This window comes from Carcharhinus amblyrhynchos, chromosome 12 (assembly GCF_965287045.1).
Source record: "Carcharhinus amblyrhynchos chromosome 12, sCarAmb.v2.hapA, whole genome shotgun sequence".
Classification (NCBI taxonomy): Eukaryota; Metazoa; Chordata; class Chondrichthyes; order Carcharhiniformes; family Carcharhinidae; genus Carcharhinus; species Carcharhinus amblyrhynchos.
This window is the reverse complement of record NC_137335.1, coordinates 419491-445182: the sequence shown is the minus strand read 5'-3', so window position 1 is coordinate 445182 and position 25692 is coordinate 419491. Positions and strand designations below refer to the sequence as shown.

Below are 25692 nucleotides of genomic sequence, written 5' to 3'. Positions count from 1 at the left end.
GAGTACTTCAGCTTTAACCTATAAGATGGGCGTTAGTGAGCATTTATTAAGCAGAAATTATGAAAGAAGGTGTCCAGATGGCAGTCTTTCGATCTTGCCTAAACCCTGAGCACTAACTGTCTTGATCTGAGATCCAGACAACTCAACCCTACTGTGGATTCTTTCTCCTTTGCCCTGTTTAAGTTTTGAGAGTCTCGAGGTTTGGAAAGGTTGTATTGACTGCAGTTTATAAATTCCAAATCAGAGCATCCTAATCTGCTTGTATCTGTGACTTGAGATGTCTGTAGATTATTTGTGGTCGTTAAAGATTAGAAGTACAAACCTCTGCAGCTCACAAAAGCAAAGGACTTGAAGACTCCAATTTGGAACAGCTCCTGGGCCAGTTGATTAATTTAGATGTTCTAAACTTAACTTACAAATGAATAGCCATTAATATTAAAAGGATTTTTCCCCTTCTGTCCTTGGATTAGAGTGTGACCTCTGGAAAGGAATCATTATGCCCTCAGGCTGAAAATTCCAGCACAGTGCCTGAGATGGATGTGGATTTGGACAGTTACCAGGCAGTTTTGGAGGAGGTTCTAACGTGGCTATTGTCTGCTGAAGACACTCTTCACATGCAAGGTGACATCTCCTTGGATGTTGAGGAGGTGAAGGAACAGTTCCATATCCATGAGGTAATACCGATACTGCATCAGGAACAGCTAGTTTTGGTCTTGTACTAAATCTTTGTTAAAGAGAATAAAATAAATTGTAGTTCAAATTTATTATAACCAGGGCTGTGGAAATACTTTAAACTAAAAGAGGGGAGTGGGGTCAAGTGAAGGGAGGTTTAAAAATCTAAAGAACAAAGTTGAGATAATCAAGCTGCGTTGTAGTTTGGTTAAAGGCAAACAGAATGTGGGGGAAACAGAGGGTGGGATTTTACAGCCTCGCTGTACCTGAGACTGGAAAATCCTGCCCAAGGTCAACAGACCGTCCCATTGTCTGCCCCTTGCCCACTCCAATCCCCATGCTGGGCAGGACGGTAGAATTCTGGTGCGAGTTTAATGGTTATAGTCCATCATCTGAGTGAAGTTTGTTTCCTCAAATCCCCTCTGAATCTCCTGCCTCTTACCCTAAAACTATGTCCCCTTTGATTGACCTTCTCCGATATATCAGCAGTTTAGTGTTTTGGAGCCGACTGGAGTTTAAATTGTTGAAATGTTTCTGCATAATCACTGTTCATAACACTTAACGTTATGTCTTAAACACAAACCTCCAACTGATTATTTCCTCTCTCCTCTCCCCACCACCCCAAGTAGTCAAATAGTTTAAACTCCTGTGGTTTAACATTAAATGTGTTTGTAATTGTGTCAAAATAACTTGTAAAGTAATTTTATATGAACTTGTTAACCATTGCTCACAAGTAGAGAAGGACTGTAGACAGTGTGAGAGGGAGGTTAGACAGATGATGGAGAAGGGAAGCGCCCAGACCGAGGGTCTGAGGTGTGTCTATTTTAACGCAGGAGTGTAGTGAATAAAGTGGATGAGCTTAGGGTGTGGATTGCTGCTTGGGAGTGTGATGTGGTGGCCATTACGGAGACTTGGATGTCTCAGGGACAGGACTGGGTACTTCAGGTGCCAGGATTCAGATGTTTCAGGAAGGACAGGGAGGGAGACAAAAGAGGTGGCGGAGTGGCACTGTTGATCAGGGACAGTGTCACGGCTGTAGAGAAGGTGGATGCCATGGAGGGACTGTCTACGGAGTCTCTGTGGGTGGAAGTTAGGAACAGCAAGGGGTCGATAACTTTGCTGGGTGTTTTCTATAGGCCGCCCAATAGTGACAGGGAAGTTGAGGTGCAGATAGGGAAACAGATCCTAGAGAGATGTTGTACTAACAGAGTTGTCGTGATGGGAGACTTTAATTTCCCAAACATCGACTGGAATATCCCTAGGGTAAGGGGTTTGGATGGGGAGGATTTTGTTAGGTGTGTACAGGAGGGTTTCTTGACACAGTACATGGATAAGCCTACGAGAGGAGAGGTTGTACTTGACCTGGTGCTGGCGAATGAACAAGGACAGGTGTCGGATCTCTCGGTGGGAGAGCATCTCGGGGTTGGCGATCATAATTCTATCTCCTTCACGATAGCATTGGAAAGAAATAGGATCAGGCAGGCTAGGAAGGTGTTTATCTGGTGTAAGGGGAAATATTAAGACATCAGGCAGAAAATTGGACGAGTAAACTGGAAGGAGGTGTTCTTGGGGAAAAGTACTGAAAGAAGGTGATGGATTTTCAAGGAATGTTTGTCTGGAGCTCTGCACGACAACGTTCTGATGAGACAGGGAGGTTTTGGTAGGTTGCGGGAACTGTGGTGCACGAAGGTTGTGATGAACCTAGTCAGGAAGAAAAGAAAGGTGTACAAAAGGTTCAGAGAGCTAGGCGATGTTAAGGATCAGGAGGAGTATATGGGTTGCAGGAGGGAGCTTAAAAGGGAAATTAGGAGAGCCAGAAGGGGTCATGAGAAGGCCTTGGCAGGTAAGATTAAGGAGACTCCCAAGGCATTCTACAAATATGTGAAAGGTAAAAGGATGAGAAGTGAAGGAATAGGACCTATAAAAGGTGAATGGGGAAAAGTCTGTGTGGAACCAGAAGAAATGGCAGAGGTGCTTAATGAATACTTTGCCTCAGTATTCATGGTGGAAAGTGATCTGGGTGGTTGTACTGCAGGTTTGCGGCGGACTGAAAAGATTGAGTATGTGGATGTTAAGAAAGAGGATGTGTTGGACTTCTAAATTCTATCAAGATAGATAAGTCGCCGGGACCGGATGGGATGTACCCCAGGCTACTGTGGGAGGTGAGGGAAGAGATTGCAGAGCCCCTGGTGATGATCTTTGCGTCGTCGATGGAGATGGGAGAGGTTCTGCAAGATTGGAGGATTGCGGATATGGTTCCTATTTTCAAGAAAGGGAACAGGAATAGCCCGGGAAATTACCGACTGGTGAGTCTGACCTCAGTGGTTGGTAAGTTGATGGAGAGGATCCTGAGGGACAGGATTTATGAGCATTTAGAGAAGTTTAGTATGATCAGAAATAGTCAGCATGGCTTTATCAAGGGCAGGTCTTGCCTTACGAGCCTAGTTGAGTTCTTTGAAAATGTGACTGAACACATTGATGAAGGAAGAGCAATGGATGTGGTTTACATGGACTTCAGCAAGGTGTTTGATAAGGTTCCCCATGCAAGACTTCTTGAGAAGGTGAGAGGGCATGGGATCCAAGGGGCTGTTGCCTTGTGGATCCAGAACTGGCTTGCCTGCAGAAAGCAGAGAGTGGTTGTGGATGGGTCTTTTTCTGCATGGAGGTCGGTCACCAGTGGAGTTCCCCAAGGATCTGTTCTAGGACCCTTGCTGTTTGTCATTTTCATAAATGACCTGGATGAGGAAGTGGAGGGATGGGTTAGTAAGTTTGCTGACGACACGAAGGTTGGTGCTGTTGTGGATAGTCTGGAGGGATGTCAGAAGTTGCAGCGAGACATAGGTAGGATGCAAGAGTGGGTGGAGAAGTGGCAGATGGACTTCAACGTGGATAAATGTGTAGTGGTCCATTTTCGCAGGTCCAATGGGATGAAGGAGTACAATATCAAGGGTGGGACTCTTAACAGTGTTGAGGAGTAGTAGGACCTTGGGGTCCAGGTCCATAGGACTCTTAAATCGGCCTTGCAGGTAGAGGATGTGGTCAAGAAGGCGTATGGTGTGTTAGCCTTCATTAATTGAGGGATTGAGTTTCGGAGTCGGGAGGTAATGCTGCAACTTTATAAGACCCTTGTCAGATCCCACTTGGAGTACTGTGCACAGTTCTGGTCGCCTCACTACAGGAAGGATGCGGAAGCTATTGAGAGGGTGCAGAGGAGATTTACAAGGATGTTGCCTGGATTGGGAGGCATGCCTTATGAGGATAGGTTGAGGGAGCTAGGTCTCTTCTCCCTGGAGAGACGAAGATTGAGAGGCGACCTGATGGAGGTTTATAAAATGTTGAGAGGAATAGATAGGGTGGATTCTCGGAGGCTATTCCCCAGGGCTGAAATGGTCGCTACGAGAGGATACAGGTTTAAGGTGCTGGGGAGCAAGTACAGAGGAGATGTCAGGGTAAGCTTTTCACTCAGAGGGTGGTGAGTGAGTGGAATCGGCTGCCGTCGGTGGTGGTAGAGGTGAACTAGCTGGGATTTTTTAAGAGACTTCTGGATGAGAACATGGGATTTAATGGGATTGAGAGTTATAGATAGGGCTGATAGGTATGGATATGATCAGCACAACTTGTGGGCCGAAGGGCCTGTTTGTGCTGCAGTGTTCTACCTTCTATTAGCAGAGAAAATATCTCACAGTCAGTAATTAGATATTTCTTCATTTTAAAAAATGAAAATGGCCGTGATGTCTGCAGGGCAGTGTTTGGTAAGTTTGTTATGCAGGGGTATAACTTCGTAGAAAATCAATTTGATTTATCTCTTCGAAAAAGGCGCTCGGATTTTTATTATCTATATTCTAATACCTTTATAACAACCTAGGTTACTGTCCGAATAATGGATTGAAAAGATCGTATGGTTTAACTTTTCTAAATTACAGGAATACATTTTTGGTTGTTTAAAGCATTTTTAAATTCCATAATATTGTGATTTAGAATAAAAATAATTTATTTTTAAAAGTCAGAAATAGTCAAAGTACAAGATCTATGAATCTTAAGGTAAGCTGAGATACTTCCTGAGGTTATTCTTGTGCATCAGAGTGACTTGTTATTGGGCTTTGAATGATTGTTTGGTATGATTACAGTCAGTGGTTAAAGACGTATTGAATAATTTAATCATTACTTTCATCCTTCTTTACCCAGGGATTTATGATGGAGCTCACTGCACACCAGAGCAATGTGGGTAATGTACTTCAAGCTGGAAACCAGCTCATTGCACAGGGCAATCTGACAGAGGAGGAAGAGAATGAGATCAGAGAGCAGATGTCTTTGCTTAATTCTAGATGGGAAAACCTGAGAGTTGCCAGCATGGACAGACAAGCCAAGTGAGTTGTGAATGACTGTTCAGACTAGATGTCTTTAACATTGGAGCTTTGTTTTCTATGACAGTTTTTGAATTAATACATGTTACGGCTGAGTTGGACAATTTCTATAATATTGCTTAACTTGATCTTTGACTTGAGTGAAAACCCATCAAGCGTTTGAAGCACTGAGACCCATGAATGTGAATGACCAAGCCTTTTGCAGTTAGGCAATGTTTCCTCCCTGTTGTATTCCAGCCCCTTTGAGATAAGAACTAGCATTCCATCAGCCTCTTTGATTATGTTTTATATCTGTGTACTAGGTTTTAGTTATTTGTGTAGCTGGGCACCCAAATATATCTGTTTCTCCACAGCTCCTGTTATTAGAACATAGAACACTACAGCACAGACAGGCCCTTTGGCCCACAAGTTGTGCTGATCATATCCCTACATACCAGGCCTATCTGTAACCGTCAATCCCATTAAATCCCATGTACTCATCCAGGAGTCTCTTAAAAGACCCCAACGAGTTCGCCTCCTCCACCACCGATGGCAACCTATCTAACACTTAGTTTCACTTTAAAATCCTTGGATAATGTTGCACCTTGATGAATGAAGTGTAAATGGGTTTTTAATGGTGTTCTAACTTCATTATAATTGCTGGGCAACTTTGTTGGCTCAGAAAAGCTAATTTTATGTTTGTGGAATGTCAGATTTCTCCACAATGACCAAACATTCTGCATATTCCTAAACTATTTTTCTCTTAAAATATTTTATTTTTATTTTCGCTTTTATCTTAATACCGTCACATTAATTTGTCGTCTGAAAATTCAAATTGAAATATTTAAAATGCTTTTAACGGGATTTTCACAATAACTTCATTACAGTGTGAATGTAAGCCTACTTGTGACTAATAAATAAACTTTACTAAAAATTTATGTTTTTTGGTGGTGAATACTTCAATTTAGTTGGTTGTCCACTCGCTTAGTGACATCACTGCTGCTGCATGCCAGGACATCCCCTTGACTTGGCACCAGATTTAAAGTGTTGTCAGAGGAGGAAAAGTTTCTATGTAGAGATTGCTAGATTCTTGCAGTCAGTGGCATATAGCCGTCTTTCTGCCAACTCCAGCTGTATACTTAGGAAATGATTCCATTTTATCCAGTGGATGATCTTATACTTCCCCATATCGATCTGTATCTGTTAGTTTTGCGGTACCATGGAACATGACAAGATTTGATAAAGGTACATTATGAAATCTTAGCATCACTAGGCTTTTTACTCCTAGGTTCTGTGTATCCCAGCAATGTATTTGCTTCCTTTTTTGCTTTAATATATTGTCTTGAGGTTAAAACTAATGAGATTAATATTACTTCTAGTTCCCCTTTTAAGTCTTTCCCCACAAATCCTCGGTACATTGTAGTGAAAATACCAGGATAATGCTTTTGGGTTATGGTGTGGGTGGCACAGTGGTTAGCAATGTTGCCTCACAGCACCAGGAACCTGGATTCGATTCCTGGCTTGGGTGACCGTCTACGTGGAGTCTGCACATCTCTCCGTGCCTGAATGGGTTTCCTTTGGTGCTCCAGTTTTTTCCCACAGTCCAAAAGATGTTCTGGTCAGGTGTATTGGCCATGCAAAGTTCTCCCTCAGTATATCCGAACAGGTGCCAGAGTGTGGCGATTAGGAATTTTCACAGTAATTTCTTTGCAGTGTTAATGTAGGCCTTAATAAATAAAGTGAAACTAAGTGTTAGAATCCTTGGATAATGTTGCGCCAACTTTGTACTCTATCTGCCAGACCCTCGCCCACTCACTTAGACTATCTATATCCCTTTGCAGATTTTCAGCATCTTCTGCACACTTTACCACTCACCTTAGTGTCATCTGTGAACTTTGACACACTGCACTTGGTCCTCAACTCCAAATCATCCCTGTTAATTTTTAACAATTGTGGTCCAAACACTGATTGCCAACCAGAAAAACACCCATTTATCCCCACTTTTTGTTCCGTTAGTTAACCAATCCTCTATCCGTGCTAATACATTACCCATAACACCATGCACCTTTATCTTATGCAAGAGCCTTTTGTGCGGCACCTTGCCGGATGCCTTCCGGAAATCCAAATATATCACATCCACCGGACCCCCATGCTCGTAACGTCCTCAAAGAATTCCATTAAGTTAGTCAAACATGACCTGCCCTTTATGAGCTCATGCTGCGTTTTACCAATGGGACAATTTCTGTCCAGTATCTTACTATTTCTTCCTTGATAATACATTCAAGCATTTTCCCAACTACAGAAGCTAAACTAACTGGTCTACTTTTGCTTACCTCGTTTTTTAAACAGTGGCACCACATGTGCTGTTTTCCAATTTGCTGGAACCACCCCAGAGTCCAGTAAATTTTAGTAAATTACTACAAGTGCATTTGCTATTTCCACCACCATCTCTTTTAGAACCCAGGGATGAATGAATGTGCAACTCCACACTGCCAGTGACCCAAGGCCAGAATTGAACCTGGGTCCATGGCGCTGTGAGGGAGCTGCCATTGACCTACTTCCACCATCCTTTCAGGCATTGCATTCAAGACCATAACAGCTCACTATTATTGGAACTCTTGATCTTTTGCCAATTAACCGAAATGTGTGTCTCCTGGTTACAATTCTCGTGCTATTAATAACACTGTCTCTTTATCTTTTCTATCAAAATGTTCAGTATTGCATGTTTCCTGATTAAATTCCAAAATGTTTCAGGCTTCACGAGGTGCTGATGGAACTGCAGCAACAGCAGTTGCAGCAGCTGTCAGATTGGCTGACTCAGACAGAAGAACGTATTCAAAAGCTGGAAGCACAGCCTGCAGGAGATGAATTGGAGTTCTTCAAACAGCAGATTGACAAACATAAGGTAAGTGTACTTGGCCTGAGAATCCCCAGCCAGCAATGAGAGATGGTTTCATTATTCAAGGCAGTGGCATTTGACAACAATACCTATACTTCAGCTTAGCCAAGCTGACCAGGGACTTATCTTACTGATTTGTGGAGACCTTTATATTAAGATTTGCTATTCTTATTGGCCTGTTTCAGCCTCCATATGCATATTAATATGGGGTGTCAGGGAGGGGTAGTACCTCTGGTGGGGGAACATGTCACATCCTTTCAGGGCAGTTTGTCCATCCTTTGTCTCCACCTGGCACTCAGCTCTCACCTGTGGCTCCCTGTAGCTGTTTGCATGCGACAGCGGCCACACTCCGAGCAATGGCTTCGACAAGATGGCTAAACTAGGTGAGGGTAGCCGACGGGTCTCAACCCTCGGTGAGATAGGGAGATGTCTATATCAGCATGTGAAGGTAGACTCCGACGGATTGAGTGGACAAGACCAATGGAGGGTCCAACGGTCAAGATTGTGATCTCTGCAAGCATCGTGGAATGCAAAGAGCAGGGCAAGACACAGAAGACGTCCTGATCATCCACTGCGCCTAGTCCCATCTCCATCCGTGTTATCTCTTGTCTTGCCACTGGATCCAGATGGGAATTGGAAAGGGAGAGTGAGGCAGATGCCCTCACTTTAATCCAAATCAAGCGCTAGTCTTGACACCATCAACATCATCATCAGTGTCCTGTTCAATCCTTGAAGTCCTGTGGTGATGGACGAGTGACGAAGCAGCAAGTGCGGATACATTGGGAGCTGTAGTCACGGACCTGCGTACAGGCGGCTCAGGTCTAATGGGTCGTTTTCCGCTGACAGAAGCAGTAGTGAAACTTGGCACCTACCTGGGTGACTGAGCAGTCCTCTTCAGGAACGTACTGCTCACCTCCGTAGAATGAGAAGGGGCTAGAAAAGGTGCCCTAAACGTTGCCTGCTTCACTACACCCTGGCCAGTTTACCACGGCTGGCGGGGATCCCACCTTGCGGTTGAACAAACAAAATAAAACACAAGGTAACACCGCTCACCATTGGCACTTGGAACGTGCGCACGCTTTTGGACAACACTACAGCAGACAGACCAGAGAGAAGAACAGCCTTACTTGCCAGAGAGCTTGCAAGATACAACATTGACATTGCAGCCCTGAGTGAAACTCATCTTGCCAACGTAGGTCAGTTGACTGAAACTGGAGGTGGATAAACTTTTTTCTGGAGCAGTCGTGGTAGCGATGAGCGTCGTGATGCTGGAGTTGGATTTGCCGTCAGGAGTCACCTTGTTCGGAAACCTGCTAGTCTATCCAAGGATGTGAACGACCGGCTTATGACATTACAGCTTCCGCTATAGAACAGAAATCTAGCCACCCTGATCAGCGCCTATGTCCCCACAATGAACAACCCGGACGAGATGAAAGACAAATTCTACGAAGAATTAGACACCCTACTACCTGCAGTGAGCAGTACCGACAAGCTGATCTTGCTTGGCGATTTCAATGCAAGAGTAGGGTGTGACTCTGCAGTCTTGATGTGGAGATGCCGGCGTTGGACTGGGGTAAATACAGTAAGTAGTCTGACAACACCAGGTTTAAGTCCAACTGATTTATTTGATCGTAAACTCACAAGCTTTCGAGGTTTCACTCTTCGTCAGGTGAATGGAGAGTTCTGGCCTCAGACAGGACACGACCTCCCCATCACAACACAATCTTCCGTCTGCCTACCTGTAACTAGACCTCCTGGATGCCTCCGCTCTAAGCATTGGCATCTTATCGACTATATCATTGTCAGGAGAAAAGACAGGCAGGATGTCAGAGTGACCAAGGCCATGTGTGGTGCTGACTGCTGGACAGATCATAGGCTCATTGTCTCTAAAATGAAGCTCCACATCAGACCCAAGGAAGCAAGGTTATGAAAAAAATCAATGCAGCCAAGCTGAAAAGCCCCAGCATAGCTTCAGCGCTGGCTGAAGACTTAGAAATCAAGCTTGCTGACCTACACCTCGCAGGCAGCGCTCAGGACGACTGGGAACGCTTCAAGGATGCTGTCCATACATCTGCGCTGAAGATGCTCGGGCCCTCTACCTGCAAGCAGCATGATTGGTTTGATGAAAATGATGAGGAGATACAGGCTGTACTTGTTGAAAAGCACCGTCTTCATCGGGCCTGTCAGAATGACCCATCATCACCTGCCAAGAAAAATGCTTTTACCAGTGCTCGCAGGACAGTCCAGAATAAACTGTGTAAAATGCAGGATGCCTGGCTGAGCACCAAGGCAGATGAAATACAGGGATACGCTGACAGAAACGACTTGAAACGTTTCTATAAAGCCCTCAACACTTTCTATGGACCTTAATCTCTCGGGAGTTCCCCCTCCTGAGTACAGATGGTACAAATCTCATTACAGAGAGGGCTCAGATCCTGCAGAAATGGGCTGAACACTTTGAAGCTGACCTCAACTGACTGTCATCTATTAACCATAAGGCAACAGACAGGATTCCCCGGGTCGATATCAACAGTGCCATGGATGATCCACCGGTAGTAGCCGAAGTCACAAAAGCTGTCAGCCAGCTATCCACTGGCAAAGCCCCAGGGGCAGATGCCATGCCTGCAGAGACCTACAAAGCTTCTGGTCCTGTACTTATCGAGAAGCTCACCAAGTTGTTCCAGTCCTTTTGGAAGCACAGTTCCATTCCTCAGGAACTTAAAGATGCTTCCATCATACACCTCTACAAGAGGAAGGGCAATCAGCAAGTATGCGACAACCACTGAGGAAACTTGCTGCTCTCCATCCCAGGAAAAGCCATCGCAAGATTCCTGCTAAATTGTCTGGTCACTCATCTGGAGCTGGGCCTGCTTCCAGAGCCACAGTGTGGCTTCCGCAAAGGTTGTGGGACTATTGACATGATTTTTGCTGCACGCCAACTGCAGGAGAAGTGTCAGGAGCAGAATCGCGAGCTGTACACAACCTTTGTTGACCTCGCGAAAGCCTTTGACACTGTCAACTGACAAGGCCTGTGGAGGATCATGTCAAGTTCGGCTGCCCCCCACATTCATTCAGATAGTACGCCAGTTCCATGATGGCATGATGGTCAGAGTACTGGAAGGCAGAGAACCTTCTGAGGCACTCCCAGTCATCAATGGCATCAAATACTGTTCAGCATGATGTTTACTGCCATGTTGAATGATGCCTTCCAAGACAGTGTTGCTGGAATCAACCTCAAGTACAGAGTGGATGGGAAGCTCTTCAATCTGAGGAGACTTTAATCTATTACCAATGTGAAGGAGACTGTTCTGAGAGACTTCCTCTTCGCCGATGACTGCACCCTCTATACTGGCTCAGAACCAGAGATGCAAGTCAGTATGGAAAAATTTTCCACAGCCTGTGACAACTTTGGACTCACCATCAACATTAAAAAGACCGAAGTCATGCACCAGCCTGCTTCTCGTGCACCATACACAGAACCCATAATCACAATCAAAGGGCAGAAACTACAGGCAGTGGACCAGTTCACTTATCTTGGCAGCACCCTCTCCCAAACAGTGACTATTGATACAGAAGTTAACTGCAGAATAGCAAAGGCAAGTTCTGCTTTCGGTAGACTGCGCTCCACTGTATGGGAACGTTGAGGAATCAGCCCAGCAACAAAACTGAAGGTCTACAGAGTTGTGGTAGTCACTACCCTCCTGTATGCATGTGAATTGTGGACTGTGTATCGAAGGCATGCAAGACAGCTCAAACATTTCCACATGACTTGTCTTCACAGAATATTATGCATCAGATGGCAAGACAAAGTAACAGACATAAGAACATAAGAAATAGGAGCAGGAGTAGGCCATCTAGCCCTTTGAGCCTGCCCTGCCATTCAATAAGATCATGGCTGATCTGAAGTGGCTCATTTCCACTTTTCCGCTTTCTCCCCATAACCCTTAATTCCCTTGCCTACCAAAAACCTATCTACCCGTGTCTTAAATATATTCAGTGAGGTAGCCTCCACCACATCAATATATAGAATAGAATAGAACATTACAACGCAGAACAGGCCCTTCAGCCCTCGATGTTGCGCCGACCAATTAAGAAAAAAGCAATGACCCTCTAACCTAAACCAATCCCTTTCCATCCATAAACCTATCCACGGACCTTTTAAAAGCCCCCAAACTTGGCGCATCTACAACTGCAGCAGGCAGGGCGTTCCAATCCCTCACCACCCTCTGGGTAAAGAACCTACCCCTGACATACGTCCTATAACTACCACCCTTTAATTTAAAGCTATGTCCCCTCGTGCTAGCTCTCTCCATCCAAGGATAAAGGCTATCACTGTCCACCCTATCTAAATCTCTAATCATCTTGTGCGTTTCAATAAGGTCTCCTCTTAGCCGCCTTCTTTCTAATGAAAACAACCTCAAATCCCTCAGTGTCCCCTCATAGGACCTTCCCTCCATACCAGGCAACATCCTGGTAAACCTCCTCTGCACCCTCTCCAATGCCGCCACATCCTTCCTATAATGTGGGGACCAGAACTGTACACAATATTCCAAGTGCGGCCGCACCAGAGTTTTGTACAGCTGCAACATGACGTTGCGGCTCCTAAATTCAATCCCCCTACTAATAAACATCAAGACACTGTATGCCTTCCTAACAACCTTATCGACTTGATTTCCAACTTTCAGGGATCTATGCACATATACACCTAGATCCCTCTGTTCGTCAACACTATTCAGAGTCCTACCGTTAACCCTATACTCTACACATCTGTTATTCCTGCCAAAGTGAATTACCTCACACTTTTCCGCATTAAACTCCATCTGCCACCTCTCAGCCCAGCTCTGCAACTTGTCCAAGTCTCTCTGTAAACTATGACACCCCTCTTCACTATCTACCACTCCTCTGACTTTGGCGTCATCAGCAAATTTACTAATCCATCCTTGTATACCCTCATCCAGATCATTTATAAAAATTACAAACAGCAGTGGCCCCAAAACAGATCCCTGAGGCACACCACTTGTAACCGAACTCCATGACGAATACTTTCCATCAACCACCACCCTCTGTCTTCTATCAGCTAGCCAATTCCTGATCAATTAACTAAATCACCCTCAATCCCATACATTTGCATTTTCTGCAGAAGCCTTCCATGGTGAACCTTATCAAACGCCTTACTAAAGTCCATATATACGTCAACTGCCTTACCCCATCCACCTCTTTGGTCACTTCTTCAAAAAACTCAGTAAGGTTAGTAAGGCACGACCTACCCTTCACAAAACCGTGCTGACTATCTCCAATCAATTCATTACTCTCTAAATAACTATAAATCCTATCCCTAATAATTTTTTCGAATACTTTGCCCACAACAGAAGTAAGACTCACCGGTCTATAATTCCCAGGGAAGTCTCTATTCCCCTTCTTAAACAATGGGACAACATTCGCTATCCTCCAGTCTTCTGGCACTATACCTGTGACCAACGACGACCTGAAGATCAGAGCCAGAAGCTCTGCAATCGCCTCTCTTGCCTCCCAGAGAATCCTAGGGTAAATCCCATCCGGCCCAGGGGACTTATCTATTTTCAAACCCTCAAGAATATCTAGCACATCCTCCTTATCTACTTCAATACTATCCAGTTTACAACCCTGTAACCCAGTGTTCTCCACAACTACATTTATGTCTCCCTGCGTGAATACCGAAGAGAAATATTTGTTCAGTGCCTCTCCAATCTCTTCCGGTTCCACACATAACTTCCCACTGCTGTCTCTGACTGGCCCTATTCTTGCCCTAACCAATCTTCTATTCTTAACATATCTAAAGAAAGCCTTAGGATTCTCCTTAATCCTATCAGCCAAAGTCTTCTTGTGTCCTCTTTTAGCTCGTCTTAACTCACTCTTTAACTCCCTCCTGGCTAATCTATAGCTTTCCAGTGCACTACCTGAGCCCTCAAGCCTCATCCTGACATAAGCCTCCTTTTTCCTTTTAATCAGCGGATCAACTTTTTTAGTGCACCACGGTTCCCTTGCTCGACCATTTCCTCCTTGCCTGACAGGGACATACTTATCAAGGACTCGCAGTAGCTGCTCCTTGAATAAACTCCACATTTCGGATGTTCCCAGCCCCTGTAGTTTCCTAGTCCAACCTATGCTCCCTAATTCTCTCCTCATAGCCTCATAATTACCCTTCCCCCAGCTATAACTACTGCCCCTAGGTTCATGCCTATCCCTTTCCATCACTAAGGTGAACGTAACCGAATTGTGGTCACTATCTCCAAAATGCTCACCAACTTCCAAGTCTAACACCTGGTCTGGCTCATTTCCCAGCACCAAATCCAATATAGCCTCACCTCTAGTTGGCCTATCTACATACTGAGTCAAAAAACGTTTCTGCACGCTTTGTGTAAAAACTGACCCCTCTAACGAGCTAGAGTTATAGCTATTCCAATCAATATTAGTAAAGTTAAAGTCTCCCATAACAATTACCCTATTACTTTCACTCCTGTCCAGGACCGTCCCTGCAATCCTTTCCTCTACCTCTCTAGAACTTTTAGGAGGTCTATAAAAGACTCCCAACAGGGTGACCTCTCCTCTCCTATTTCTAATCTCAGCCCTATTTCTAATCTCAATGGGCAGAGAATTCCAGAGATTCACCACCCTTTGAGTGAAGAAGTTCCTCCTCAACTCCATTCTAAACTGCCCTCCCCCACTTATCTTGAGGCTGTGCCCCCTAGTCCTGCTGCCCTTTCTGAGTGGGAAGAATCTCTCTACCTCTATCCTATCCAACCCCTTCATTATCTTATACGTCTCTATAAGATCCCCCCTCATCCTTCTAAACTCCAATGAGTACAAACCCAGTCTATTCAGCCTCTGTTCATAGTCCAACCCCCTCATCTCCGGTATTGCCTGGTGAACCTCCTCTGCACTCCCTCCAAGGCCAAAATATCCTTGTGCAAATGCGGTGACCAAAACTGCACACAGTACTCCAGCTGCGGCCTCACCGGTGCCCTGTACAGTTGCAGCAAGACCTCCCTGCTTTTATATTCTATTCCCCTCGCTATAAAGGCCAACATTCCATTTGCCTTCCTGATCACCTGCTGCACCTGCAGGCTGGGTTTTTGCGACTCATGCACAAGGACCCCCAGGTCCCTCTGCACCGTAGCATGCTGCAGCTTTTCGCCCTTTAAATAGTAATCCCTCCTACTATTATTTCTGCCAAAGTGGATAACCTCACACTTGCTAACATTGTACTCCATCTGCCAGGTCCTCGTCCACTCGCTTAGCCTATCTAGATCCTTCTGCAGACTTTCCACACCCTCCGCACAATTTGCTTTTCCGCTTATCTTCGTGTCATCAGCAAATTTCGACACCCTACACTCAGCCCCCTCCTCCAGATCATCTATATAAATGGTAAATAGCTGAGGCCCCAGCACCGATCCCTGGGGCACTCCACTAGTCACCAGCCGACATTGAAGTTCTCACTAGAGCAAATCTACCATCAGTCCACACACTGCTGATGAGAGCGCAGACCCGGTGGCCAGGTCATGTCATCCGTACGCCAGTCGAGTGCATACCCAAGCAGCTCCTTTTTGGGGAACTCTTTGCTGGAAGACGCTCGCATGGAGGGCAGAAGAAACGTTTCAAAGTCACACTCAAGGCCTCCCCGAAGTCGCTTGACATTGACACGCCCACCTGGGAAATGCTGGCACAAAACCGCCCTACCTGGCGCTGCCTCATCCACAAAGGATGTCAAGCTTACGAAACAAGGTGTATTGCTGAAGCACAACTTAAGCACGAGCTACGCAAGTCCAGAGCCACCAGTGCAACAACTACAGTGCCCACACAAGTCTGTCCAATATGTGCCCGAATTAGCCTGATCGGTCATCTTTGGAACCAGCCTCAAAATGACGAATGGTGTCGAGGTCCTCATCGATGACGATGGACGAACAGCGATATTCAGTCATCCAGTTAGGGGAAATCAAGTTGGGATTGCTGTTTGCTGGACCATTCAAAGCTATTATCTGCACCTTTGTCAATTCAAGCTTTGTCTTGCACTGTATCCTTATGCCAATTAACTGCATGTCTTATGACTTGAGTAAGACTTGTAGAGTTTAATCAACTTTCCAACTGAATTTCACTTTTGAAAACATGAACATCTCAGATCTAATTGAACCACAGTGCTCTTGGTTTTAGCTTCTTCTAGTGGATATTCAGTGACACACAGTAGCTTTGATCTAACAGTTAGGAGCTTCAAGATAGTCTTCATTTCCATATTATCATAGAATGGTTGCAGAACATTAGGAGACCATTTGGCTCATCATGGCTGTGTGGGCTCGCTGCAGGAGAATTTCAGCTAGCCCCATCCATGCCTTTTCCCCGTAGCAATTTCTTTTCTTTCAGATGCTTATCCAGTTCCCATTTAGACATCATGACTGAAGCTGCCTTCACCGCATTTTCAGTCAATGTGTTGCAGATTATAAAAAGCGTATCCTGCTGTTGCCTTTGATTCTTTTGCTCGTTTCTTTAAACGTGCCCTCTGGTTTTTAACTCTTCCAGTGATTGGAACATTTTCTGTCTATCTAATCTGTCCAGATCCCTCATGATTTTGAATAACTCTATCAAATGTCTTCTCAACTCCTTTTTTCTGGGCTGCGTGGTGGCACAGTGGTTAGCACTGCTGCCTCGCAGTGCCAGGGACCCCGGTTCGATTCCGGGCTTCGGACTCTGTCTGTATGGAGTCTGCACATTCTCCCCGCATCTCCCACATCAAGGTTGCAGACTGAACAGGTGACTTGGGCCCTATTTACAAGATTGTTATATAAGACCAACATGTGGATCTGTAAGAATCCTAATCCGTTTATTGACCCATGAAGGTAGCTTGCAGTAGACCCTGGTGCTCTGGTTTCCTCCCACAGTTCAAAGATGTGCAGGTTAGATTAATCGGCCATGCTAAATTGCCCCTTTCTGTTGGGGTAAATATATGGCATTACGGGAAAAGCGCTGAGTGGGATTGTTGTTGGTGCATGTCTGATGAATGGCTTTCTGCACTGTAGGGATTCTATGATTCTATTCTATGATTCTCTGAGGGGAACAATACAACTTTTCCAATCTGTCCCTGGAACTGAAGTCTTTCAGCCATGAAGTCTTCTTATAAATCTTTTTCTCTAAAATTTTCAGATCCTTCCTAACTGCAATGTCCAGGCTTGGACATAATACTCCAGTTGAGGCTAAACGAGTCAGAGAAAAGCAAATTACTACAAATGTTAGAATCTGAAACCAACGCCCAAACTATCTCCTCTTTTCATGGTTGCCCAATCCTTCTACTTCTCCATTCCCCACCAAGATGGTCTGAGAGATCTCCATTTCTCCCTTGATCAGAGGCCTGAACAATCCCCATCCACCATCACTCTCCGCCGTCCACCTGAACTTGTTCTCTTAGTCACAAATTTCTCCTTTAACCTGTCTCACTTCCCCCAAATAAAAGGTGTGGCAATGGGTGCCTATATGGGTCCTAGTTGTGGCAGTCTCTTTATGGGATATGTGGAACATTCCTTGTTTCAGTCCTACTTTGGCCCCCTCTCACAACTCCGTTATTGGTACATTGGTGACTCGGTGCTGCTTCATTCTGGACCTTAATTTTGCTCCCAGTTTCCATCCCCTACCGACTTTACATAGCCCATCTCTAACACTTCCCTTTCTTGACCTCTGCTTCATCTGTGGTGGCAGTCTGTCCACTAGTCTCCATTGCAAGTCCACAAACTCCTACACTTGACTACAGCTGCTCACACTCCGCATCCTGTAAGGACTCCATCCCATTCTCTCAGTTTCTACGCCTACATCACATCTGTTCCGATGATACCATTTTCCACAATGGCGCTGCTGAAATGTCTTCCTTCTTCCTTAATTGTGGTTTCCCATTTGCTGTGGTTGACAGGGCTCTCAACTGTGTCCAACCATTCTCACCCCTTCCCCTCCCTCCCAGAACTAGGATAGGTTCCTCTTTGTCCACACTTTTTGCCCCACCAGTCTCTGCATTTAAAGGATCATCCTCCTCCATTCCTGCCAACTCCAACATGATGTCACCACTCAACATCTTCTCCTCACTCCCTCTATGAGCATCCCACAGGGGCCAGTCCCTCCTCCATCACACCCAACACCTCACTCCTTCCCACAGCACCTTTTCAACAGGAGGAAACCCACACAGAAACGGGGAGGCGATGGCTTAGTGGTATTGTTGCTAGACAATTAATCCAGAAACTCAGCTAATGTCATGGGGCCCCGGGTTCGAATCCCGCCATGGCAGATGGTGAAATTTGAATTCAATCAAAAAAATATGGCCCACTAATGTCCTTTAGTGAGGGAAATCTGCCACCCTTATCTGATCTGGCCTGCATGCGACTCCAGAACCACAGCAATGTGGTTGCCCCTTAACTGCCCTCGGGCAATTAGGGATGAGCAATAAATGCTAGCCCTGAATAAAAAAAGCAAAAATAAAGTTTGTGCCTCTCACTGCATCTGCGCACAACGACAAGGCCTGTTGATCCTTATACCATTTGTAAGTTTCTATTACTCTGCATGGTGCAATTTAATTTGTTGGATTTTTGAAGAAAAAGATCACATAAATTGAAAATGCAAAATTGTTCCTTGGGCCAAAAATGAGCGTATTCTTTGGGGCCACAAGAATCACAGATTTTGCTTGGGGATGCTGTACTCTTTGAATCAATTATTCCGAGTTTAAGGATCTCATCAGGACCTCCACTTAGTGACCTGGCATTGAGAATTAAAGCTTATCTTTTGTACTTAATACCTACATGATATTTGAATTTTATGATGTACTTGGAACAAACCTGTTCCTGTTGCTTTAGGGCAATTTTATATCAATAATGTATTTGATCTACTGATATGTTGCATTCTTTCTCAGCTATTGCAAAGTGACTTGGAGGCAGAACAGGTGAAGGTGAACTCTCTGACCCACATGGTAGTGGTGGTGGATGAGAACAGTGGTGAAAGTGCTACAGCTGCACTGGAGGACCAGTTGCAGGTAACTGATTTCTTCTGGGTGCTGACTTACTAGCCTTGCAAAGCAAGAACTTTAAAGCTGAAGGAATTTGTTGCATGATATTTAAGAACAGATTGTAAATACTTTTTACGTAATTTATTATTAGTGCCCTGTTAATGTTGAATAGCATTCGTGTTATTGCTGCAGACTAGCAACATGACACAGCTAGCTTCACCTGTGCTCAAATTTTTCAGAGACCGTATCCTCCCAGGGTACTCTTAGGTAGACTGATCACTTCAGAGGGCTGAAAATGACGGTCTTAGACCCATTGATGAATTTGCATGATATACAGTGTGATACTATTTTATCAGGGTAGCTATTATCCTGCAGAATGCCTTTGATGCACCCTATTTTAGCATCGCGGTTGCAGATTGAACAGATGATTTGGGCCTTATTTACAAGATTGTTAATAAGACCAACATGTGGATCTGTAAGAATCCTAATGTGTATATTGAGCCATGAAGGTAGCTTGCAGTAGACCCTGGCAGTGAACTTCTTGCACATCAATGAAGGGGAGTTCATTTGACTGTTTGATTTCAAAGGTGAATCTGATGAAAACTATGACGATCTGTAAGGAAATTATTGCATATAGCAGCGTGTTTAAGTCTATTGATTGTGTCATCCACATGTCAAAAATATGCAAGGGGTAGGAGTTTAGGTGTCATTCCATTGAAGGCATGTTTCTCATGGAACCAAATAAAGATATTTGAGAGAGCTGGATCTACAGGGTATCCTATGCCAACACCATCTATTTGGGGTTACTCCCCCTGTGGCATGTATTGTGGCAGCAGCCCACCAATGGCCAGTGGCAGGACATTCCGGTGCTGCTGCTGTCAGTGAGGTTTCCCGTTGTTTGCACCCTCTGTAGTCAGGAAATCTGTGGTGCGGTCGTCATTGGTGGGATTGGAAAATCCTACTCACATGGTGCCGTTAAAACTGAACACAACTACATAAATTGCCAACTTTGTAAGTTCACTGAATATGGATTCATGCAATAGTGGCAGGTCTAGATTGCCATGTGATAGTTAATGGAAAAAATACTTAGGGGTAGGATGTATGAGCATTTGGAGCGTTGCGATCTGATTAGGGATACGCAACATGGCTTTGTTAGAGGGAGGTCTTGCCTTACGAATCTGGTGGAATTCTTTGAGGAGGTGACAAAAACGGTTGACGATGGGAGAGCCGTTGATGTCATCTACATGGATTTCAGTAAGGCGTTTGACAAAGTCCCTCACGGTAGGCTGGTAGAAAAGGGTAAGGCGCATGGGATACGAGGCCAGGTAGTTAGGTGGATTGAGAACTGGTTGGGAAATAGGAGACAGAGGGTAGTTGTGGAGGGTACCTTGTCGGGCTGGAGGCCAGTGACCAGTGGTGTGCCGCAGGGCTCGGTACTGGGACCTCTCCTCTTTGTAGTCTACATAAATGACTTAGAAGAGGGAGTAGGTGGTGTCATCAGCAAGTTTGCTGATGACACCAAGATGGCAGGGTTGGCGGGTACAGAACTGGATTGTCAGGTGATACAACAGGATATAGATAGGTTGGTGCAGTGGGCAGATAGGTGGCAGATGGCATTTAATCCTGACAAATGCGAGGTGATGCATTTTGGAAGGAATAATGCAGAGAGGAGTTATGTGATAAAAGGTAGGCCGATTAGGAGTATAGATGTACAGAGAGACCTGGGAGTGCAGGTCCACAAATCCATGAAGGTTGTGTCACAAGTGGAGAACGTTGTTAGGAAGGCTTATGGGATGTTAGCCTTTATAGGAAGGGGCTTAGAGTATAAAAGCTGCCGTCTAATGCTTCAGTTATACAGAACGTTGGTTAGACCGCATTTGGAGTACTGCGTCCAGTTCTGGTCACCTTATTACCGGAAGGACGTGGAGTCTCTGGAAAGGGTGCAGAGGAGGTTTACCAGGATGTTGCCTGGCATGGGGGGACTGGGTTACGAGGAGAGACTGAAGAGACTGGGGCTATTCTCCTTGGAAAGAAGGAGATTGAGAGGGGACATGATAGAGGTATATAAGATACTGAAGGGAATAGATAGAGTTAATAGTGAGAGACTGCTCCCTAGACTGGGTACGAACACAAGAGGTCATCAATTAAGGGTGAGGGGGGGGAGGTATAATTTGGAGGTAAGAGGAAGGTTCTTTACACAGAGAGTTGTGGGGGTCTGGAATGCGCTACCGAGTAGGGTGGTGGAGGCAGGCACGTTGGACTCGTTTAAGATGCAGTTAGATAGGCATATGAGTGAAACGGGAATGGAGGGATATGGTAGGGGCTATTAAATAGGGTAAACCTCGGGAGACACCGGAAGGGCAGGCTGTATAACTAATATGTTTTGTCTTTATTCCACAGGTGGAGGTCCACCTCGTGTCAAGCGAGGGGCATGCACACGGCGGGTTGTGCGTGGGCTGCTCTTGGAAGTCCAGGAGTGGCCTAGTACTTCATGTCGGTGTGTGTGCTTGATCCTGGACCGATAGACGGGCTCCACAACAGCTCAGTGACTAGCACTGCTAGCTGTGCAGATACATGGACTTGGGCCTGTGTCTGTGGGAGTCTGCGCATTCTCCCTGTGGTTGCGTGGGTTTCCTCCGGGCGCTCCGGTTTCCTCCCACACCCCAAAGATGTGCTCTTAGGCTAATTGGTTTCCACCAAATTGACACTATTCCTTCCCTGAATCTGACTGAGTAGGGTCCCATTCGTAGACATGCAGGGTAGAATAGGTGTAGGGCGATGCGGCGGCGCGGGCTCGTTGGGCCGAAGGGCCTGTTTCCCGTGCTGGGTTGTTCTTTGTTCTTTGTTCTTTGCTTCCTTAAGTGGAACATTGATGCATAAACTAGCAATGTCAAATGAGCACATGAACATGGCGTTGCTATCAATATGCAAGTCCTGTATGGCCTTCGCAAATGTGAAATATCCTTCACCGTCTATGTGGAAAAGCATTGCTCAAAACTGGTTGTAACAAATTGCCTAGCCATTTTGCCTATTTATGTTGTGCATAACTGCTCATAGATAAGGTAGGGCATAATGAGACATCACTTTTGTGTGTCCAGGGCAGCCTACACGCACATGTAGATGCAGCAAATTGTGAGAATGAACTCTGTCATGTATATCACATAGCAACCCATCACTCTTGGTGCAAGTCCAGCGAACATTAGTTGACGAAGGGTTATCCAGACTTGAAATATTGTCTCTCCTACAGATGCTGTCAGCTCTACTGAGATTTTCCTGCATTTTCTGTTTTTGTTTCAGATTCCAGCATCCACAGTAATTTGCTTTTATCTCAGATTCTGAGGGGTCTTGACAGGGTGAATGTAGAGAGGATGTTTCCTCTTGTGGGAGAATCTAGAATCAGGGGTCAATGTTTAAAAAGAAGCGGTTGCTTATTTGGGATTGCAGTGAAGATAATTTTCTCTTGAGTATCGTGGGTCTCAACAGGAAGTGGAAGTAGGGTCTTTGAATATTTTTAAGGCAGATGTAGATAGATTCTTGATAAACAAGGGATGGAAGTTTAACAGGTAGGCGGGAGGTTACAATCAGATCAGCCATGATCTCAGAACCAAAGAACATTACAACACAGAAACAGGCCTTTTGGCCCTTCTTGGCTGTTCTGAACCATGTTTCTGCCTGGTCCCACTGACCTGCACCTGGACCATATCCCTCCACACCCCTCTCATCCATGCACCTGTCCAAGTTGTTCTTAAATGTTAAAAGTGAGCCCGCATTTACCACTTCATCTGGCAGCTCATTCCACACTCCCGCCATTCTCTGTGTGAAGAAGTCCCCCCTAATATTCCCTTTAAACTTTTCCCCCTTCACCCTTAACCCATGTCCTCTAGTTTTTTTCTCCCCTAGCCTCAGTGGAAAAAGCCTGCTTGCATTCACTCTATCTATCCCCATCATAATTTTATACACCTCTATCAAATCGCCCCTCATTCTTCTATGTTTCAGGGAATGAAGTCCTGAACTATTCAACCTTTCAACCAATCTTATTGAAAGCACAGCAGGCTCGAGGAGCTGAGGCTAACTCGTATGTTTCTGAGTTTTCAGATTGTTGAGATGCAACCTGCACTTATCATACGCTTGTCACAAATCCCAATTCAGTTCCTGGATGTGAGCTGTGTCCCTAGTCTACGCAGCTTGGCTTTTCACTGCTAAATTTGCTGAACTTGTGCAGAACTTGCCAAATGAGAATTTGTTCATTTTTGTTCTTGATTATTGCAGTTACTGGGTGAGCGCTGGGCAGCTGTGTGTCGTTGGACTGAAGAGCGATGGCACCTGCTCCAGGATGTTTTTATGAAGTGGCAACAACTGTCGGAAGACCAGGTAGGTGAAGATATAAACAATTGCATTGTAGTAAAAAAAATTCACCTGTTTATTCAGTAAAAGAACTAACTTGAGGCTGTGATCATTTCTTATTTAGTATTTAGGAGGGCTAATGGGGAAAACCACCTTAAGAATCATTTTGCCCATTTTTTTTGCAGCTACTGCTTGAAGCTTGGCTGACTGAGAAGGAAGATGCTCTCACTGAGGTGCGAACCAGTAGCTTCAAGGATAAGAGTGAGATTGGAGTGAATACCCGCAGACTGGCAGTAAGTGGACCTTGAATGAGCATGAGTTTTCAGGGGAACAACTAGTCCCAGTTATTCCATTTGGTTGGGATGATGGAAGTAGTGCTAAGGTTTCCTTTGTAGGTTTGAACAAATTATGGAATAGAATAACCAGTTCCTGCTTGTTGAACATATGTTTTCTTCTGGCAGCTCAACATGTCTGCACATTAAGCGAAGACTGAATCAGGCTCAGTGCCTGACAATACACCACCCTCCCACCAAAATTCCTCCATGCAGAGAATCACTTTTCGGACACTTGTATGAAAAACAGCCACTTGATGGTAGGGAAAACACTGAGGTGACAGGGTCTATGGAATTGCCTTCTGGGCACGAGTCAAAAAATAATCTGAATTGGTCTTGGACTTCAATAGGAAAAAAAATGTCACTTTTGATGGAAAATTGCTGGATGGTTGTATTTATCGCCAGTCTCTTGTAAACTTGGATTTGGTTTTTTGCATGTAGTGATTAGACTTTTCAAATAGTTGGTAGACTGTAGATGTGGCTGCAACATTACAGAGGCACAGTGGATTCCAGTGAATGTATGGTTATATCCACAGAACTAGTATTAAAGTCACACTTGTATCAAATGACAACACAGTGTGGAGGACTGGAATACAGTGATGAATAAGAGATCCTGAATACTCTGACATCACTATTTGATTTACATGGAATTGGGCCATTCTCTTAAATTGGGCCAGTTAAAAGGGCCATCTTAGAAATGCAGACTTGCACCTGGCCTGTCTATGATTTTTGTGGTTTTGCATTATGTGAGCAATGAACCCAAATAAATCTTGTAAATATGCTGATTAATTTTGGGTTGGGAATATTAATATTGAGTCTCGTGATGTGTGCACAGGAAGCCACTTCCTTGCATTTCGAACCCAAACTGAGGAGTTGTACATTCTGTCAGCTAAAGCCACGCCATGGATGCAGCCATTAACATTGCAAGTACTGCCAATACTGAGAGAAAGTCAACACAGGATCTTCTGTGTTGGTCGGTTTGTACTTGATCTTGTGTTCTATGTGAGTAGACAAGCTGATTCTGTGATTTCCCTTTGGGATATGTGCCCATTGATTACACTTGCCCAATATTGACTATGCTGGTTGCTCTATTCCTGCTTTTCGTAATTGGCCACCAGTGTTGCTTTTGAATGTAGTTAGTTGAACTGAGAGGTGCAATTGTTTTGTAGAGGTATGAACCAGGACGTGAAGGAAGAGACCTTTTTGGGTAAGTGGCCAGTGCTGGGAGTAAAGCCAGCTAACAGTAGGGAGCTTGGTGGTGCACTAATGTCCTACAGTGTGGTTGGTAAGATGTGTGATTGTCTTGGTAGTTTCCTGCATGATAATGTTAGCTGTGATATCTGTCATAAGGGTTTGGGTCACCTTTGCTTCCCCATTCCCTCACTTTGCTATCAAGCATGAGGAGACATAATGATTGGATTATTCATATCTAATTTGCATGTCTAGCAGCCAATATAAGGAATAATTGCATGTTTATCATTGTGCCACCATGGCAATGTCATTTGAAACCAGTCAGCAGTGTCCCCCTCGAACTTCACTGCACAAGAAGTGGTCGCTACAATAATTGAAGTAACACCATCCCTAAGGATTGTAGAGACAGGATAAGATGATTTTGCGGGCAAAGGTGCTCATGCTTGGCATACTTGCACAAGTGCTGCAATGGAGGATTTAAACTAACTTGGCCAGATATGGGAATCAGGATGTCACATTTGAAAGGAAAAAAAAGTTGCAAAAAGGACTTGGAGTGAGAGGCAATACTAGAGGAATAAAGACTAAGATTGGTTGCAGTCAGAGTAAGAGAAAATGCAAAAAGATCTAAATTCAGTTTAGAGTACAGTTATGTGATGGCATGGATGGTAAATTAGATCTTTTGAGTTGCAGGAGCAAATATCCAAATGAGAATGTGATGTTTTGACAATAACTGAAACCTGGCTCAAAAAAGGTCAGGACTTGGTACTAATAATACCATGCTTCAAGGAGATCAGGAAAGATAGGGAAGGAAAAATAGGAGGAGTGGTAGCAATATTGATTAAGGAGAATATTACAGTACTGGTTGGAAGGGATATCCTGGATGCATCAAGGACAGAATTGCTT

General features: G+C 44.7%; 1 protein-coding gene across 5 annotated transcripts in view; it reads left to right on the top strand.

The window, feature by feature from the left end:
- Window positions 1-25692, top strand: part of utrn (utrophin) — a 517764-nt gene that overhangs the window by 89837 nt on the left and 402235 nt on the right. For all 5 annotated transcript variants that reach the window (XM_080199920.1, XM_080199921.1, XM_080199919.1 and 2 more), the window contains exons 10-15: window positions 471-674; window positions 4858-5039; window positions 7770-7920; window positions 18830-18949; window positions 23192-23293; window positions 23452-23559. In XM_080199920.1, the coding sequence (XP_080056046.1) occupies window positions 471-674; window positions 4858-5039; window positions 7770-7920; window positions 18830-18949; window positions 23192-23293; window positions 23452-23559 (867 nt within the window). The remainder of the gene's footprint in view (window positions 1-470; window positions 675-4857; window positions 5040-7769; window positions 7921-18829; window positions 18950-23191; window positions 23294-23451; window positions 23560-25692) is intronic.